Source organism: Macaca nemestrina, chromosome X (assembly GCF_043159975.1).
Source record: "Macaca nemestrina isolate mMacNem1 chromosome X, mMacNem.hap1, whole genome shotgun sequence".
NCBI classification, from domain to species: Eukaryota; Metazoa; Chordata; class Mammalia; order Primates; family Cercopithecidae; genus Macaca; species Macaca nemestrina.
The window spans coordinates 12,029,081-12,049,545 of NC_092145.1; the positions used below are offsets into that span (position 1 = coordinate 12,029,081).

At 35.9% G+C, this 20,465-nt stretch overlaps 1 protein-coding gene across 1 annotated transcript; it reads right to left on the reverse strand.

Moving 5' to 3' along the window:
* Window positions 1-364: 364 nt before the first annotated feature.
* On the reverse strand, window positions 365-1,002 carry LOC105485081 (ubiquitin-conjugating enzyme E2 N-like). Its single transcript, XM_011747282.3, has one exon. It carries the CDS (start codon window positions 1,000-1,002, stop codon window positions 544-546), a length of 459 nt encoding a protein of 152 aa, XP_011745584.1. The 3' UTR covers window positions 365-543.
* Window positions 1,003-20,465: the final 19,463 nt, after the last annotated feature.

Here is a 20,465-nt window from a genome sequence, read left to right on the forward strand (position 1 = left end):
AAAATAAAACTACCTTCCCGCCAAAGAAAGAAAAGAAAGAGAGAGAGAGAGAGAGAGAGAGAGAGAGAAAGAAAGAAAGAAAGAAAGAAAGAAAGAAAGAAAGAAAGAAAGAAAGAAAGAAAAGAAAAGAAAAGAAAAGAGAAAAGAAAAGAAAAGAAAAGAAAAGAAAAGAAAAGAAAAGAAAAGAAAAGAGAAAATAAAGAAAAACATCCACACCCCTGCAGCTAACCTGACAACCACCTTCATTCACAGTGCTTTATACTTAAACCAGGATGGGGGAAATGAATAAAAGTGGGGAGGGACCACTGCTTTTAAATGTTTCACAACAATCCAGATCATACGTCTAGCCTCTGCTCATGCTTTATGACAGTGAATCAGGAAAAGACATAGATTTGCTAATGTGCATTTAATCACCAAATAACTGAAGATGTCTGGGCTTTTTTATTCTGTAATGTTTCTAAGACTGTGTCCATTAAATGCAAACAAAAAGAAGAAGTCTTGGCAGAACAGGAGAAGTGATGCATACTTAATAATTGGATCAATTTAAATATTATTCATGGCATATAGCCTAGTCCATGCTCTAGCTGTTTCTATGGCTTGGGCTTCGTTGGTCTCCCACTGCTCCGCTACATCATTTGCTAATGGATCATCTGGATTGGGAGCACTTAACAAGGCCTGAATGGATAGCAGACCTGTGCTGATCTGCAGCGCTGGAGACCACTTATCCTTCAAAATATCCAAACATATTCTTCCCAACTTGTCTACATTAGGATGATAAATTTTGGTCATGAAACGTACTTCAGGGGCTGCCATTGGGTATTCTTCTGCAAGTAATAGTTCAAGTTTAAAAGTCCCTCCCTGAAAGAGGGAATCCTGAAGGCCAGCAATGACCACATGAAAATAAAGGGCGCTGCTCTTACCTGGTTCTGCTTTGATGCCAGGAACTGGCTCTGCCAGCAAACGCTGGGTTTTCTTGATGATCCTGCAGGGTAGCCCGGCCATCAGAACCTGAGTTTGGCCTCTGGTCTCGTCCAGTACTTTAGACTTTTATTTCTACTTAAAATGTAATATTAGTTAATTATGTATTAAACAGCTATATAGGAAATATATGTGCATGGGATTTTAAAACGATTTTTAATCTCACCATGTTAATGAACCATCTTGTAGTTTGAAACTAAAGTCAGGTCATTTTTCTTAAATGTTCCAGGTTGAACACCGTATTATTTGAGTACATTGTTGTCTTTTTTGAGAATTTTTATTTTTTTCTATAATAAATATAACTTACAAAGTTAAATTTTAGAGATGATAGTAGCTATATTCTTGTTTCTCTAGAATTTAATAAGAACATTTTATATTCCATCTTTAAGTTGTATTTACTTCATAAGTAAATTTTAGATAGATATGATTCATCATATGAATCTAAGAATATTTATGCTTTTCATTAACTATATTATATGAGGGATAGGTGCTAATTCTGTTTACATATGCCTCATTGAAATCTACCAAGATGATCATATGGTTTTGCTTCCTTTTCTCTTGATGTGATGAACTACATAAGTAGAAGTTTCAAGAACTAAAAAAGCCCTACTAGCTCATAATGAATTGCTCTTTAATTATAGCTCTGTGTTTGAATTAGTAGTATTTTATTAAGTGGAAGTATTTCTGTGTGTATAAATAAGATTAAAACAATGAATAATATTTTGCATTTTGTTTCAAGGAGATATTATGTTTACAAAATGAGTTGAGTTCAAAAAGAGCTCATAGCCTTTTGAGTCCTATAACACCATATATGGGTGATAATTAGTCACGCTGTAATACCTTCAAATAAATCACCTCCTATAAAACCTCTGGAGTGGGTACCATTTTTTAATGTGGCCCTTTTTCTCTTGCTTTAATTTAAATCAATTAATAATAACTTAATTTTTCTATTTCTTGAAAATATTTGCATGAATTACGTTTTTTCTAGAAACATCATCAATTTCAAGACTTTTAACTTTATTGGTATAAAGTTTCATATAGCTAGTTATGATTTTACATTATCTGTGGATATTTTAACAGTTAAAAATTTGTATGTATGTGTTTTATCTCTTTTCTCCACTTATCAGGTTTTCTAGAAATTGCTGTTTTAATTGAAATTTTAACATATAGTTACATGTTAATATTAAAAATTAATTATATGGTTTTATATTTTTAATTGATCAATTTTATGTTTTATCTTTTTAAATTCATACTTTAATATTTTCTCATTGCTACTTTATAATTATTACCTTTAACGTTTAAATATTATAGCTCCTTTTTTTGCTTTATTTTGTAGTGAAGTCAAATGAAGCTAATTATATTTGACTGAACACTGTGACTATTTATGGCTTGGCCAGTTATATTTTAGCAAACATCACTTGAACCCCATGATGAAGATCTGACACCTAATTTTCTCCTTGGATTTCTTTTCACAATTATCTATAACTACAGTTATAATTTCTTGTTTGACCAAAAAAAAATTTTGTAAAAAATTATCTTTTATCTATTTGAGTATTTCATTTTAATTCACATCATTATTTTTAAATATACACATATTAAGGTCCCAATGTGTGGCCTTTCTTAAATCTGAATTTTAGAATTTATTGAGATTTCTGTATAGTACAATTCATAGAAACTCACAAAATTGATATCTGTATGCCAGAAAGGAACTTTGCAATTAGAAGGATAAATGGAAAAATAGATTTACACATAAAACATTCCATTAATTAAGTAGAATTTAATTCTATTCAGTGGAATGTAGAATTGTTCAGTCACTAAATCTGTATCATTTGCATTTACCAATTTCATTTAGCAAACATATAGCAAACTGCGTGATGCACTCCATGTATGATTGCATTTTGTCATTTTCTACTATGTATATAAATTTATATTTATATTTTGATGAAATATTATTCAGTATATAAATAATTATACTGGGATACCTGAGTTGCTTCATGTGACTTTCAAATATAAAATAAACATTTTATTCCCATTCAATGTTTTTAGGCTTGTACTCAACTTTGTAATAACATTAAAATATCTGTTTTCATTTTGCTATGTTTTCCATGTTTCTGCCTAGGTTTTGCTAAATTTTCTTTGAAATTTATGTTTTATGTGTTTCTCTATGTATTAGTCTAGATAGGTTTTTTTTTTTCTGAAACAACTAAAAAACCTCAATTTCTGAACACAATACCTCATTTCTAGAACATTTCCTTCACCAAAACATATTCACAAGGTTTCATTGAGATGCAAGGGGAGAGGGTGCTGGGAAATGTGGGTTTTTAGTGTTGTAAGGTGAAGAACATTGTTTCTGCCATAGTCTGTCATTCTGTTCATCAAAGGTCCATTCATTCTCCTTCCTTTTTTTTTAAAGATGTTTGCTTAGGATGGCTTTATTAATTAAAGCTCTTTTTTTGGTTCCAAATTAATTTTATAGTAGATTTTTCTAATTCTGTGAAAAATACTGTTGGTATTTTGATTGAGATAGCACTGAATCTGTATATTGCTTTGGGCAGTAGGGCCATTTTAACTACATAGACCATAGAATTTTTCTTATTTATTTGTGTCATCCCTGGTTTCTTTCAGCAGTGTTTTGTAGTTTCTTTTTTTTTTTTTTTTTTTTTTTTTTTTTTTTTGTAGAGATCTTTCACCTCCTTGGTTAGATGAATTTCTGGGTATTTCATTTTTCTTTGTGGCTATAGTAAATGGATCATGTTCTTGATTTGACTCTCAGCTATAATGTTACTGGTGTATAAAAATGCTACTGATTTTTTTACATGGATTTTGTATCCTGAACCTTTACCTAATCTATTAATCAGCCCTAGAAGCCATTTGGTGTGGTCTTTAGGGTTTCCTATGTATGGAATTTTATTGTCAGCAACCAGATAGTTTAACTTCTTTTCCTATTTGAATGGCCTTTGTTTCTTTCTCTTTCCTGATTGCTGTGTGTGGATAGAATTTCCATTACCATGTTGGATAAAAGTAGTAAGAGTGGACATATTTGTCTTGCTCCAGTTCTCAAGTGCAATGCTTCCTGCTTTTGCCCATTTAGTATAATGTTGCCAGTGGCTTTGTCACATACGTCTCTTGTTATTTTGATGTACATTCCTCCAATGCCTAATCTATTGAGGATTTTTATCATGAAGCCATGTTGGATTTTATTGAAGGTTTTTTTTGCATCTACTGAGACAAGTGTATGAGATTTGTTTTTTATTCTGTTTATGTGGTGAATTACATTTACTGATTTGCATGTGGTGAACTAACTTTCCATCTCAGAAATAAATCTTACTTGGTCATGGTGAATTAACTTTTTGATATGCTGTTGGATTCAGTTTGCTGAACAAAGCTGGAGGCATCACAGTATCCAGCCTCAAACCATACTATAAGGCTACAGTAAACAAAAGAGCACGGTACAGGTACAAAAACAGACACATAGACCAGTGGAACAGAATAGAAAACACAGAAGTAAACCTACACAACTACAACCATTCGATTTTCCACAAAAACTACTGAAATAAGCATTGACAAGAAGAGTGCCTATTCAATAAATGGTGCTGGGATAACTGGCTAGTCATATGCAGAATAATGAATTGGACCCCTACCTCTTATATATGAATATTAACTCAAAATGGATTAAAGACTTAAATGTAAGAGCTCAAATTATAAAAATGCTAAAAGAAAACCTAAGAAATATCTTCTTTACAAGCTTTGGCAAAGAAATTGTGGCTAAGTCCCCAAGAGCAATTACAACAAAAATAAAAAGTAATAAGTGGCACCTAATTCAGCTAAAGAGCTTTTGCACAACAAAAGAAGTTACTGACAGTAAACAGACAGGCTACAGAACAGGAGAATATAATCACAAACTATGCATCTGATAAAGGTCTAATATCAAGAATCCACAGGGAACTTAAATCAACAAGCAAGGAACAAAAATATCCACTTAAAATGGGCAAAGAATATGAACAGACACTTCCTAAAACAAGGTGTACAAGCAGCCAACAGCATATAAAAATGCCCAACATCGGCCAGGCGCAGTGGCTCAAGCCTGTGATGCCAGCACTTTGGGAGGCTGAGGCAGGTGTATCACAAGTTCAGGAGTTCAAGACCAGCCTAGCCAAGGTGGTGAAACCCCGTCTCTACTAAAAATACAAAAATTAACCAAGTTTGGTGGAGAAAGCCTGTAATCCCAGCTACTTGGGAGACTGAGGCAGAGAATCGCTTGAACCCAGGAGGTGGAGTTTGCAGTGAGCCAAGATCATGCCACTGCACTCCAGCCTGGGCAACAGAGCAAGGCTCTGTCAAAAAAATAAATAAATAATAAAAAAATAAAAATAAATGCAAAATAAAGTTTTGCTGTTGTTGTTGTTTTCATAAGTGCCATTTGGCTCTGTATGTAATTTCTCATTCACAAAAATTTCTCCCTCAGTCATCTGTAGATCTGGTTCCTCTAGTGTTTAAAAATTACAGAAATGAAAATAAAAGGAAAAAAAAAGAACTGAATTTGATCATTTGCTGTCAATCTGTTTTTCTCAACTGAACTGTTTGTAGGAATAAAAAATTAGTCTTACAAATGCAAGAATTTTCCAAAAATAAGTCTCAATCTTGTTTTGTATTATTTGCCTAATTCATGAGACACACTTGCATTAATCATATTTGGCTCTTTTTGACCACAGGAATATGTTCTTCACTTGTTTTATTGTTAATTTCATTAACACTTGTTTTATTGTTAATTTCATTAATTTAATTTGTAATCCCAATATTTTCTCTGCTTTCTGGGCTTCATACTATGTTTAACTTGGATTTCTACAATCGTTTCTGTGTATCTTTTAGAGGTTATTTTATTATTTTAACCTGTTAATTCTTTTCTTCACAATCATGTTTGATGAATAAAATTTCCAGGCCTTAGGGTATGCATATTTACAAACTAACATTTTTTTTCCCAAATAGCTCTCTCAAGTTATGATACCAATTTTATATTTCCACAAGGAGTATATGAACCTTCCTGTTGCAACACATGCTCACCATTTCTTGGTAATATTAAGCTTATAATTTAAATTGTCCTATATGTACAGTGCGAAAAGGTAACTTCAATTTTTCAATGTTTATTGTACATTCAGTTGTCCTTTTTGCTGAGTTCAATTTTATGTAATTTACCCATTTTTAATATTTATATATTTTTGACTTAGGGATCAGAAAGATTGTTTCCATATACTCCATATTAACACTTTGTTTGCTAAATATGTTTAAGTATATTGTCATTTCAATTTGTTTTTCAGTAACTTCAGTAACTTCTTTATTTGTGGGTTTTCTATTCCTTATCTAAGAAATTTTATCATAGATAGAAAAATTTACTGAATAATTTTTCTTAATAATTTTGAAGGTTTTCTTATTTGTCTCTTTTATTTGTCTGGGATCAATTTTTGCATATGATATTTGGTAAAGATCTAATATTGTAATTTTTTCAATTGGAAAACAATTTATCCCAACATAATATACTGAAAGTTTATTCTTTCCCCACTGATGCAGAAAGTTAATTCTATTATATATTTAATTGTTGTATACACCTTGATCAATTTCTGAGTTCTATCATCTAAAATATTGATTAATTTGCCTCTCTCTTCACCTGTTACTTTAACTACAAGGGTTTAAAATGAAAGTACTTTATAAATGCTTTTATATTTTTGAAGAATATTTTATACCTTTATAATTCTACATATATGGTTTCATAATGAGGCTTTGATTAAAATTGCATTAAATTTGTTGTAAAAGTGAAATAATATCTTTTTCATGTTGTTTTCTCATCCATCAAACTGATATGTCTCTGCTTATCCAAGGTTGCCCTTACCATCACTCAATGTTTTGTTACTTCCTTTGTCAAAATCATGAGTGTACTTTATTAGATTTACTCCTAAATAATGTGTGTATATGATATTATAATAAGAAATTGTTTGTATCATAATTTCTAAGAGTCTTGTTAATATACAGAAAAAATATCCATTTTTGTTGACCGAGCATGAACCCAGAAATTCTCCCAAATTATTTTTTGTAAAATTTTATCTACTCATTTCTATTTTTATTTTTCAACTTTATTTAGGGATAATGAATGAATGAAAATTGTACCTGTTTACAATGTACAAAGTGATTATTTGATAGGTATACACATTGGAAAATGATTATGACAATCAAGCTAATTAACAGACCTATCACCTCACATAGTTACCATCTTTGTGTCTGAGTATGCTCAGAAAATTTAAGATTTATTCTCCTGGCAAATATCTAGTATACAACACAGTATTATTAACTATAGTCACCATACTGTACATTAAATCTGCAGAACTTATTCATCCTGCATGAACCTTTGTACCCTTTGACCAAAAGCCCTCTATTTCCTCACTCCCTCAACCCCCAGCAAACATCATTCTACCCTCTGCTTCTATAAGTTTAACTTTTTTAGATCCCACACATAAGTCAGATCATTCAGTATTTGTCTTTCTGTGTCTGGCTTATTATATTTGCATAACATCCTCCAGTTTCATCCACGTTGTTGCAAATGATAGCATTTCCTTTCTTAAGGTTGCATAATATTCTATTGTATGTGTATATATGTATTAGCCTGTTTTCGTGCTGCTGATAAAGACATAACTGAGATAGGGCAATTTACAAAAGAAAGAGGTTTATAATGGACTTACAGTTCCACAAGGCTGTGGAAGCCTCATAGTCATGGTGGGAGGCAAGGAGGAGCATGTCACTTCTTACATGGATAGCAGTAGGCAAAAAGAGAGAGCTTGAGAGAGCTTGTGTAGGAAAACTCCCCTTTATAATAACCATCAGATCTTGTGAGACTTACTATTATAAGAACAGAACAGGAAAGATCTGCCCCCATAATTCAATCACCTCCCACCGGGTTCCTCCCACAAAACATAGGAATTGTGGGAGTTACAACTCAAGATGAGATTTAGTTGGGGACACAGCCACCATATCATTCTGGCACTATCCTTCCCCTAATCTCATGTCCTCACATTTCAAAACTAATCGTGCCTACCCAACAGTATTTCAGAGTCTTAATTCATTTCAGCATTAACTCAGAAGTTCACAGTCCAATGTCTCACCCGAAACAAGGCAAGTCCCTTCTGCCTATGAACCTGTAAAATCGAAAGCAAGCTAGTTACTTCCTAGATACAATGGGAGTACAGGCATTGGATAAGTGCAGCCATTCCAAATGGAAGACATTGGCCAAAACAAAGGGGCTACAGGTCCCATGCAAGTCTGAAATTGAGAGGGGCAGTCAAACCTTAAAACTCCAAAATGATCTCCTTTGATTCCAGTTCTCACATCCAGATCACACTGATGCAAGAGGTGGGTTTCCACGGTCTTTGGAAGGTCCGCCCCTGTGGCTTTGCAGGGTATAGCCTCCCTCCTGGCTGCTTTCACAGGCTGGCATTGAGTGTCTGCAGCTTTTCCAAGCCCACAGTGCAAGCTATCATTGGATCTACCATTCTGGGGTCTGGAGGACTGTGGCCCTCTTCTCACAGGTCCACTAGGTGGTGACCCAGTAGGGACTCTGCATGGGGGCTCCTACCCCACATTTCTTATCCACACTGCCCTAGCAGAGGTTCTCCATAAGGGCCCAAGCCCTGCCCCTGCAGCAAACTGTTGCCTGGGCATCCAGACCTTTCCATACATCTTCTGAAATCTAGGTGGAGGTTCCCAAACCTCTGTTATTGACTTCTGTGAACCCGCAGGCTCAATACCACATGAAAGCTGCCAAGGCTTGGGGCTTCCACCCTCTGAAGAAACAGCCTGAGCTGTACCTTGGCCCCTTTTATTCATGACTGGAGTGGTTGTGATACAGGGCACCAAGTCCCTAGACTTCACACAACATGGAGACCCTGGGCCTGGCCCTTAAACCATTTTCTCCTAGGCCTCTAGGCCTGTGATGGGAGGGGCTGCCATGAAGACCTCTGACTTGTCCTGGAGATGTTTTCCCCATTGTCTTGGGGATTAACATTAGGTTCCTTGATACTTATGCAAATTTCTGCAACTTGTTTGAATTTCTCCTCAGAAAATTGGTTTTTCTTTTCTATCACATTGCCGGGCTGCAAATTTTTGGAACTTTTATGCTCTGCTTCCTTATAAAACTGAATGCCTTTAACATCACCCAAGTTAGCTCTTAAATGCTTTGCTGCTTAGAAATTTCTTCTGCCAGATACCCTAAATCATCTCTTTCAAGTTCAAAGTTCCACAAATCTCTAGGGCAGGGGCAAAATGGCACCAGTCTCTTTGCTAAAACATAACAAGAGTCACCTTTGCTCCAGTTCCCAACAAGTTCCTCATTTCCATCTAAGGCCACCTCCATCTGGACTTTATTGTCCATATCACTGTCAGGCTTTTGGTCAAAGCCATTTAACAAGTGTCTAGGAAGTTCCAAACTTTTCCACATTTTCTTGTCTTCTTCTGAGCCCTCCAAACTGTTCCAACCTCTGCCTGTTACCCAGTTCCACAGTGACTTCCATATTTTCAAGTATCTTTTCAGCAGCACCCCACTCTCCTGGTACCAATTTACTGTGTTAGTCTGTTTCCATGCTTCTGATAAAGACATACCCAAGACTGGGCAATTTACAAAAGAAAGAGGTTTATAGTGGACTTAGAGTTCCACGTGGCGGGGGAAGCCTCATAATCATGGCAGAAGGCAAGGAGAAGCAAGTCACATCTTACATGGATAGCAGCAGGAAAAAAATAGAGAGCTTGTGCAGGAAAACTCCCCCTTATAATAACCATCAGATTTCATGAGACTTACTATCATGAGAACAGAGGAGGAAAGACCTGCCCCCATAATTCAATCACCTCCCGCCAGCTTCCTTTCATGATACATGAGAACTGTGGGAGTTAGAATTCAAGATGGGATTTGGTTAGGGACACAGCCAAACCATATCAATATACCATATATTTTTCAATATACCCCATCTGTTGAGGGAAAACTAGGTTGATTACATACCTTGGATATAGTGAATAATGCTGGAATAAATATAGAAATGAAGATATGTGTTCAATATACCAATGTCATTTCTTTTGGAGATATATATATATATATATGTATATATACATACACACACACACACACACACATACACACATACACACACACACACATAAAAGTGGAATTGCTGGATATATGGCAGCTCAATTTTTAATTTTTTGACTAATCTCCATAATGCTTTCCACAATGGCTGTACCAACTCACATTTCCACCAACAGTGTACAATGTCTCCCTTTATTTTACATCTTTATGTTCTCATTCATCTTTTTGATAATAGCCATTTCAAATGGTATAAGGTGGTATCTCCCTGTGGTTTTTATTTGTGTTTCTTTGATGATTCGTGATTTTGATTCTTTTTTACATATACCTGTTGGCCATTTGTATTCCTTTTATGGAGAAATCTCTATTCAAATACTTTGTTTATTTTTTAATCAGGTTACTTGTTTTCTTATTGCTGAGTTACCTGAGTTTCTTACATATATTGGATATTAACCCTTTGTCAGATGCACAGTTTGCAAATATTTTCTCCCATTCTTTAGGTTGTCTCTTCACTCCATTGATTGTTTCCTTTGCTGTGCAGAGCTTTTTAGTTTGATCTAGTCTCACTTATTTATTTTTGCTTTTGCTGCCTGTGTTCTGGAGGTCATATCCAAAAAAAAAAAAAAATTGCTTTTTCCTCTTCTTCTAGTTGTTTCATATTTTCATGTCTTATGTTTAAGTCTTTAATCCATTCAGCATCACTGGAGCTTTATTTTGTCCATTTGCTGACATCATGTTTTTCTTATTGATCTTGATGCTTGCGGCCATATGTCAATGTCTGCATGTTGATATTGTTGCCTAATCCAGTGTTTGCAGCCTGGCTTTGTTTGGTAACTTTCTTCAGCAGCAGGTTTGTCCGGTGATTCAATGTAGGTTGACTGGTGGTATCCTTAAATCCATTACCATTTCAGCAGTTGCAGTTCCCTGAGGTGCCCTAAAGCCTAGAATTGCTGGGTCCATAATATTTTGGCTGCTGAGGCTGATGCAGTGCTGAGTCACACCAGAAACTGTGACTGCCAAGACCAGCACAGCACTGGAGTGTGCCCAAGACCCACAGCTGCTATAGTCTTCCCACCACCAAGGTTTTTTCAGGGTCTGAGGCTGCTGCAGTCAGCTGGTGGTCATGTGGGTCAGATCTCAAGTTTGCCTTACCAGGGCCACAGGTTCCCATCTGGCCCTGGGACCACAAAATTTTGTCTCATGTAGGGGCAGGTCTAGAGGCTTTGTTCATGTATGTTGGCCTGGTGCCAGGAGCAGAGGGGTCTAGCCCAGCGCTGGGCTTTACTGTAGTGGACCCAGTACTGGATTCTAATGTAAAGTCCTATGCTTGCTTTCCTCCTTTTCCTCAAGTAGATAGTACTTCTCTCCAAACTGAACTGCTGAGGTTGGGGAACAGGTGATGCAAAACTTATTAAATGGTCTTTTCTGCCCTCTTCAATTTGTCTATTCTAATTATTATGCTAAAACCAGGTACTGTTATGTCTCACCTGGTTTTCTTAGCTCTCGTGAAAACTTCATGCATGGATAGTTGTTCAAATTAATGTTCCTGTGGCGGTAGGGGAGACAATCGCTGGAGATTCCTACTCCAACATCTTCCTCCACCTCTCTCTGCCTTTTGTAATTTGATACTCTTTTGATAGACATATACATGCTAAGAAATGTTACATCTTTTAGGAGAATGGACACCTTATCATTATGCAATGTCTGTCTTTATCCCTGCCTTTTTATTTGCTTTGAAATATGTTTTGTCTAAATGTAACAATTATTCCAGTTTTCTTTCAATTAGTATCAACATGGTATGTATATTTTCTACCTCGTTCATTTTAATTTATCTTTGTCTTCATATCTAAAGCAGATTTCTTATAAAAAGCCTATAGTTGAGCAATTGTTTAAAAATCCATAATCACAATCACCATCTTTAACATGTGTATTTAGACCATTCCATTCACATTTAAAATACTGATATAAGTTGAAATAACATTTACTATGCTTAACTTTTTCCTATTCATTGTTCTTTTAATATGTATATTTAGACTAATCACATTACTCAATTCACATCAATGGTGAGTTGATATTATCACCTATGCTTCTTTTTTCACCTATGCTTCTTTTTTAACATATTAGTAGTAGTTGCCTTAGAGTTTGCAGTATACATTTACAATTAATCTAAGCAGACTTTTAAATAATATTAAATAGATTCACATGTAGTGCATGTGCCTCATAATGTAGAAATTTCCACACTTCCGTCCTTTCACCTTTGAATAACATTACATGGATTTACCTGTAGTGCAGGTAGCTTACAACAGAGAAATCTCAATTCCTCCCCACTATGCCTTATAAAACTCATTTTACTGATTAAGAGGTTATTATCAGACAGTATGTTGTTACCATTAATATTTGAATAGTTATATTACATTAATTTAAAATAAATAGTAATATTTACTTTCATTTATTTCTTCTCCAACACTTTTTTTCTTTACGTACATAAAAGACCTATATCATTTTTTTGCATGCTGAACACTTGTGTTTTTTTTTTTTTTTTTAACATTTAGTTCATGGCAAGTCTTCTGAAGAATAATCTCTCAGATTTTTTTGTGTGCATTAAGTGCTTTAAGAAAATATTTATTTATTATTCACTATCAAAGGATAAGTTCAGTGCATATAAAATTCTATGTTAGGTTAATAGTTTTTTTATCTTCTAATGCTTTAAATATTTCACTCCATTCTCTTCTTGCTTATATGGGTTCTGTCAAGGAGTCTGCTGTTATTCTTATGCCTTTTCTCTACAGATAAGGTAATTTCTTTACCCCCACACCCACCACCGGCTTTTATCAAGATTCTGTCCTGTATTTGGTTTTCTGCAGCTTGAGTATATTATGCCTGGTTATATATTATTTGATACTTATTTGTTTGGGATTCTCTAAGCTTCCTGAATCTGTGGTGTGGTGTCTGTCATTAATTTTGAAAGGTCCTGGGCCATTATTACTTCAAATATTTCTTCTTCTTTTCTTTTTTTTTTTTCCAATTTACACACATGTTATGTGTTTTCAAATTACCCCACACATCCTAGATAGTTTACTGATTTGATTCTTTTTTTCTCTTGTTGCAGTTTGGGAAGTATTAATTGACACATCTTCAAACTCACTAATCCTTTCCTTGGCCATCAAAACAATTTGTCATTTCTGGTATGGTGCTTCTGATTCTTAGAATTGCCTTTAATTCCTTTCACTTTCTGATTTTCTGCTTCTCTGCTGATACTACCCATTTGTTTTTGCATATTATCTCTTTTGTTCATTAGAGCCATCAGTATACTAGTCATAGTTACTTGACATCCCGTGTCTAAAATTCCAACACGTGTGTGTGGTTGTGATGATTGCTATGTCTTTTGGAGCTGTATTTTTCCTTGCCTTGTACCATCTCTTGTCATTGCTGTTGCCGCTGTTGAAAGCCAGATATAATATATCAGGTAATAGATAACTGGATAACTGAGGCACACAGGGGTCTAGTGTGAGGTTTTACATTAACTTGAATAGGATTTGAGCAATGTTTGATGTTTGCTATAACCACAGGTGTCAGAGCATTTAAATACCCCTAAAAACATTGTTTTGTTCTCTCTGCTACTTTTTGGTTTCTCCTAATAAATGCTTCACAAATAAAGTCTAGCTTAGCAGCAGTTTCAGCTATACTAAGGTGTGGGAGAGTATAAGCTCTCTTTACTATTATGATTAAATTTCACCCCTTTATTGGTCCTGAATACCAAGGCTATGGCCTTTATGAATTACTTCTGAAGTAATTCATAAGTAATGGTGCTATGAAAAATTTATGTACATGTCTCCTGATGCATGTGTGCAAAGCTTTCCTAGCAGTCGCATTGCAGGGCTATAGGAGATATGCGTGTTTGACATTAAAAGATAGCACCACAAACGTTTTCAAAGCAGTTGTTTTGTTTTGCCTTCCTGCCAGTGAGGTATAAGAAGTAGTTATTGGGGGCTGGGTGCAGTGACTCATGCCTGTAATCCCAGCACTTTAGGAGACTGAGGCAGGCGGATCACGAGGTCTGGAGACCGAGACCATCCTGGTTAACATGGTGAAACCCCGTCTCTACTAAAAAATACAAAAAAAAAAATATGTAGTCCCAGCTACTCAGGAGGCTGAGGCAGGAGAATGGCATGACCTGCATGAGACGGAATGTCTAGAGATGGGTGGAGTTGGCTGGTTGCTCTCCTTCTATATTGGATAAGGATCTAGTGAAGTTTTTTCTTCTCTAAAGTAGCTCTTTCTTATAGAGAACACTAGATGTGTTTCCAAGTGGTTACTTTTTCCCTTACTCTGACCAAAGCATGAGGAATTTTATTTTTATCTTCACAATGACACATGATGAGTTTCTTCAAGTGAATGCCCATGAAGCTATATAGCTTCCATAAGATTTGGCCCTCAGGAGATTATCACTCTGGTGCTAGTCTACACTAAGCCTCCAGCAATTCATCAGTATCACCATTTAATTATTCCAACTAGTTTATTGCTCGAGTTGCTTCTGCTCCAAATAAATTGATCTCAGCTGTGATCTTCTGTATTTATCTGTGTCTCCAGATTTCAGTTTGGTCGTTTATCCTGTGACCTCAATTTTATGATGGCTTTAAGAAAGGCATTGGTTTTCAGTTTGCTCAACTTTTTCACTGTTGTAAAAGTGAAAGCAAGAATGTCCTCGTGCTTTACATTTTGGAGCTGAAATCAGAAATACTAATAATCCTAATATTGGCTTATATAATTCAAAGCTATATTATTAGGTGCATACTAGTTTATGACTGTCATCTTTTTGGCAATGTCCCTCTGTATCCCTGATAATTCCTTTTGACTTTCTGTTCTGAATGCATTTTGATTTTCTGTTCTTTTTGAAATTAATAATGCCACACTTCCTTTCTTTGGTTGTACTTTGCTTAAAATGTATTTTCTTCCAACCTTTTTAACCATTCTGTATGAATGCACTTTAAATGTATCTCTTTTAAGAAGAATATAAATAAACTTTTCTCTCATCTGATAGTCACTGTCATGCAGTAGATGAGTTTAAACTTTTGCATTTAATGTGATTATTGATAAATCCTAACTTGTTTCTAAATTTAATTTTATTTTTAATTATTATGTTTTCTTTCCTCTATAGCCTTCTAGTGAGTTTATGAGACTTTTTTTACTTCTTCATTTTCCTCAGTACTGATTTTGAGGTTAGTCAGTCTATTTCTGAATGTGCAGAGGTTACCCTTATCTTTTCTGTTGTGGTTGTGGTGGTGATAAGGTTTGGTTTTATCCTTAGTTTTTATAATTCATATTTACATTATGAAAGTCTGAAGCTTATTGGTACCGCAAATACACAGAATATAGAAATATTTAAATCCAGTCACTCACCTTGGTTCCATCTTACTCATAGCTTTCATGATATTGTTGTCTAGCATTTTTTACATTTCTAGTTCCAGCTTCTTCTAAGGACATACATTTTCAAGTCCTTCTTACTTTGTGAGCTCATAGCATATTGGTAGATCATTATTCATGAGATTTGGATAAGCCAAATAAAATCTCACTGTAGTTTGTAGGAATTTGTTATCTGCCCAAGATCCTAATCCATAGCCTTGACCAAAAGAGAACCATGGCATTAATAAAATAATACGTGATAGTAAAACACTTTATTCTAGCAATTTACAGGGTAGCAGGGTTTCCTGCAGTCCTGGAGATTGTCTGCTGATAGGAGTTTGAATGTTGCCGGGCTTTCTGAGTGTATAATGAATACACTTTATCCTATTTCAATTAAAGAGTTCTTTGAAATCCAGAAAAGGGTGTATTTTACTTGAGGCAAAAAAAAAAAACAGAAAAGAACGACTGCTCAGGACCAAAAATAAACTGAGTTTTAGGAGATTTTGATGTTCCGACCTTGAAATTGAATAATATTTATTAGTTGCATTGACTGGGATTGTACTCTGGTTGCATTTTATGTATTAGTATATGTGTTCAGTTTGAACTTTCATATAGAATTTGTTTCTACTCTGGGCTCTACTGTGTATTATTAGCATTTTCACCTAATGCAGAATATTAAACGTTTTCTGAGGTTAGTTTCTTTTAAATGAAGAAAGATGACAATACTTGCCCTCAGTAACTCACAGAATTACAGTGAGAGTGAAAAAAAAAGTCGTGCAGGATAGTGCTTTCTGAATTATAAAATATTTTGCAAATGTAAAGGAAGGTTACTAAACAGAAAAATAACAAAAAATTGCATGTGATTTTGTCATGTTTCTGATAAGTCCTCTTGTCAGAAATGTAAGAAATATTATAAAATCAGAGGATATTAAGATGTTTAATGTTCTTCAAACATAAGTTATTTGAAGCAGAATAATGATGGAAGATGAAAAATATCAATGCACCAAAGACACTAGGTCATTTTTTATTTCTTTATAGTTTACCTCTGGTGTAAAAAGCTGGGGATGGGTCTTATTTTATATAGACTGCAAATCTAGACAGATCAGAGATCTGAGGGAAATCTAAATTTAGAACAATTCTATTTTATGTTCAAAAAGTGAGCAAAGAAGATTTTTCCCTATAATGTGGTACCATTAAAGGAGGTACAAAGAAAGCCACCTGAAAAAAAAAAGTGATCAAACAGTGGTACATACAGCAAGTATAAGTGGTATCTTTGACTACTCCAATCTAAGCCACTGATTAGTTTCTTTTAGTTATGAGACTCTCATTTAGTAATTAATGAGTTATAAAATTTTCTTTTAAGTGTGCATTCCTTATGCCAATTTCTTTTTGCCATTCACAATGGGGTCAAATGCACCAGTATTTAATCTCGATTTGAGGAGGATTTGGAGATAGAAGACAAATAAATTTAGCAACTGCTATAGGCAGACAATGATAAAGCTCATTTCTGTTAGAAGAAAAAAAAGTAGCTGAATTACATCTACTAGAGTTTCATTGAGCAAGTAATGATTTGCACGTTGGTCAGCCTCTGGGGCCGCAATAGGCTCAGTGATTCCAGCACAGCTATATAGTGGAAGGAAATTTATGCATAGACAAAAGAAAGTGATGTACCAAAAATGGAAGTAAGGTACAGAAAGAACTGGATTGGCTATGGCTAGGTGTTTGCCTTATTTGAACATGGTTTGAACAGTTGGCCACTTTTGATTGGCCAAAATACAGTAATTGTCATGAGAATAGGCTGTCCTTTGTTTACAACTTCATTTAGCTTATAGTTGATGACATACAGAGAAACCTTTAGGCCGACCTTAATATATGTTAGCAGGCAGCTTTAGAATAAACTTCATTTTAAAATTCCCCCCTTTTGGTCATCCTCTCAATTTTAAGAGATTGACCAAAACTTTAACCATTGATGTCACTATCACCATCATAAAAGTACTTATTTGGCCTTGAAACCCACTGAGAAATAGCATACAGTGGGTTTTATAAGGTGAGGACAAGGACATAAAGTTATTTCTTTTGTAAGTATTAGAGACGAGGATACCTCTTTAAGATGGAATGTCCTGTTTATAGGAGAAAAACAAAACCTAGTCTGTTCTAGAATTTACATGTTTCCTTAAAGTCTGAATTTGATTATGTCACATTTAGTATAAGTGACTCCATTTTGGTTTGGTCTGATCTGTGGGGCCTAGTGCATGAGCTCAGTCCATAACAATGTCCTCTCATAATTTGTTTAAAAACTCCCCCTTTTGGTCAGTTCTCACTTAAATTCTAGATTGTGAAGAGGTTGACTGTCCTTAGTCAGTGAACCATGAAAAGTTTTCTTTATCTGGTAAAAACACACTGTGACATAATGATCTACTGTTCTAACTGTCTCACATGTGTCCATGTGAAGAGACCACCAAGCAGGATTTGTGTGAGCAATAAAGCTGTTTATTTCACCTGGGTGCAGGCAGCCCGAGTCTGAAAAAGGAGTCAGCAAAGGGTGGTGGGATTATCATTAGTTCTTATAGGTTTTGGGATAGATGGTGGAGTTAAGAGCAATGTTTTGGAGGCAGGGGTTGGATCGCACCAAGTACATTTTCAAGGTTGGGGAGAATTACAAAGAATCTTCTTAAGGGTGGGGGAGATTATAAATAAGCTTCTTAAGGGTGGGGAAGATTACAAAGTACATTGATCAATCAGGGTGGGGAAGAAACAAATCACAGTGGTGGAATGTCATCAGTTAAGGCTATTTTCACTTTTGTGGATCTTCAGTTGCTTCAGGCCATCTGGATGTATACATGCAGGTCACTGGGGATATGATGGCTTAGCTTGGACTCAGAGGCCTGAATTTCCTGTCTTCTTATATTAATAAGAAAAAAAAAAAACAAAATAGTGGAAAAGTATTGGGGTGGCGAAAATTTTGGGGAGTGGTATGGAGAGAGAATGGGTGATGTTTCTTGGGCCTGCTTTGAGCAGGATTAGGGGCGGCGTGGGAACCTAGAGTGGGAGAGATTAAACTGAAGAAAGATTTTGGGGTAAGGGGTGATATCGTGGGGTTGTTAGAAGGAGCATTTGTCATACAGAATTATTGGTGATGGCCTGGATGCAGTTTTGTATGAATTGAGAAACTAAACAAAAGACACAAGGTCCAAATAAAAGAAGGAGGAAAACAGGTATTAAAGGACCAAGAATTGGGAGTACCCAGGACATCCAATTACAGAGTGTCCAAGGTTCAGCGTAATTACTTACTTGGTTGGCACAAATTTAGGCTCTATCCTTGAGGTTTTTTTTTATGTTGTCATAGACCATGCCAGATTGATTTAGGTAAAAACAGCACTCTTCATTTAAAAATATACAGAGTCCTCTTTTTTTTAGCAGTGAGTAAGTCGAGGCCTCAGCGATTTTGGAGGAAAGAGAAATGCAAAGCCAGCAATTGTTTGTTAAAGAAGGATTGGAAATGGCTAGGAGAGAGTGAGTTTGACAGTGTGGTGGAGGTAGCTGGGGAGAGGTAGAGGGTGGCATAAGAACGGGAATGAGAATAAGAGTAAGTATAAAAGTAAAGAATAGGACTTCATCAGGGTGAAAATATCGGAGGGTACTTTGTCATTGAAGATCTTCTACCCACTTCAAGAGAGACTGAAGGGTGGCAGTTTGAGGTAAAACCAGGAGTCACTAAATACCAAGAGCCTGAGAAACTGCTTGGGTGATTTGACTAATAAAGTCTTGTCTGTTATCAGACTGTGTAGAGGTGGGAAGGCCAAACCGAGGAATTATGTCTGACAGAAGGAAAAAAATGACTGCAGTGACCTTCTCAGATCCTGTGGGAAAGGCCTCTATTCATCCAGTGAAAGTGTCTACCCAGACCAAGAGGTATTTTAGTTTTCTGACTCAGGGCATGTTAGTAAAGTCAATCTGCCAGTCCTGGGCAGGGGCAAATCCCTGAGTTTGATGTGTAGGGAAAGGAGGGGGCTCAAACAATCCCTGAGGGATAGTAGAATAGCAGATGAAACACTGAGAAGTGATTTCCTTGAAGATATATTTCCACAATGGAAAGGAAATGAGAGGTTCTAAGAGACGGACTAGCAGCTCGTAACCTACATGGAAGAGGTTATGAAATGATGACAGAATAGAATGGGCCTGTGACGCTGGAAGGAGATATTTTCCTTGGTCTAAGAACCATTTGCCTTGTGTGGGAAGAGATTGATAGGTGGAAGTTTCAGCGGGGGAGTAGGTAGGAGTGACCAATGAGAAGGAGAAAAGCTGGCCGCCAGGGACAGAAGTTGGAATTCTAGCTGCTTCTTTAATTACCTTAGCAGCATAAGCATTGCCTTGAGCGATGGGATCTGATGCCTTTTGGTGGCCCTTGCAGTGTATGACTCCAGCTTCCTTTGGAAGTAAAGTGGCCTTGAGAAGAGTTTTTATTAAAGAGGCATTAATGATGGAGGACACTTGCATAGTGAGGAAACCTCTTTCTGCCCATATAACAGCATGGTGGTGCAAGATATGGAAGGCATATATAGAGTCTGTATAAATACTGACGTGTAGTCCCTTTGCAAGAGTGAGGGCTGGAGTTAAGGCAATGAGTTCAGCTTGCTGAGAGGTAGTGGAAGGGGCAGAGCAGTAGCCTCAATGATAGATGTGGAGATACTACAGCATAGCCCACCTTTGCTGGTGTGTGACGATTAGGCCTAGTGGAACTGCCATCAATAAACCAAGTGTGAAAAGGGTAAGGAACAGGAAAGAAGGAAATATGGCGAAATGGAGTGAATGTCAGGTGGATCAGAGAGATACAGTCATGGGGGTCAGGTGTGGTATCCAGAATAATGTGGGAGGCCGGATTGAAGTCCAGGCCAAGGACAATGGTAATTGTGGGAGACTCAACAAAGAGTGAGTATAGCTGAAGGAGCCGGGGAGCAGAAAGTATGTA

Bases quoted from the DNA above. Each gene is read 5' to 3' on its own strand.
- LOC105485081 (XM_011747282.3), bottom strand. From the start codon at position 1,002: ATGGCCGGGCTACCCTGCAGGATCATCAAGAAAACCCAGCGTTTGCTG.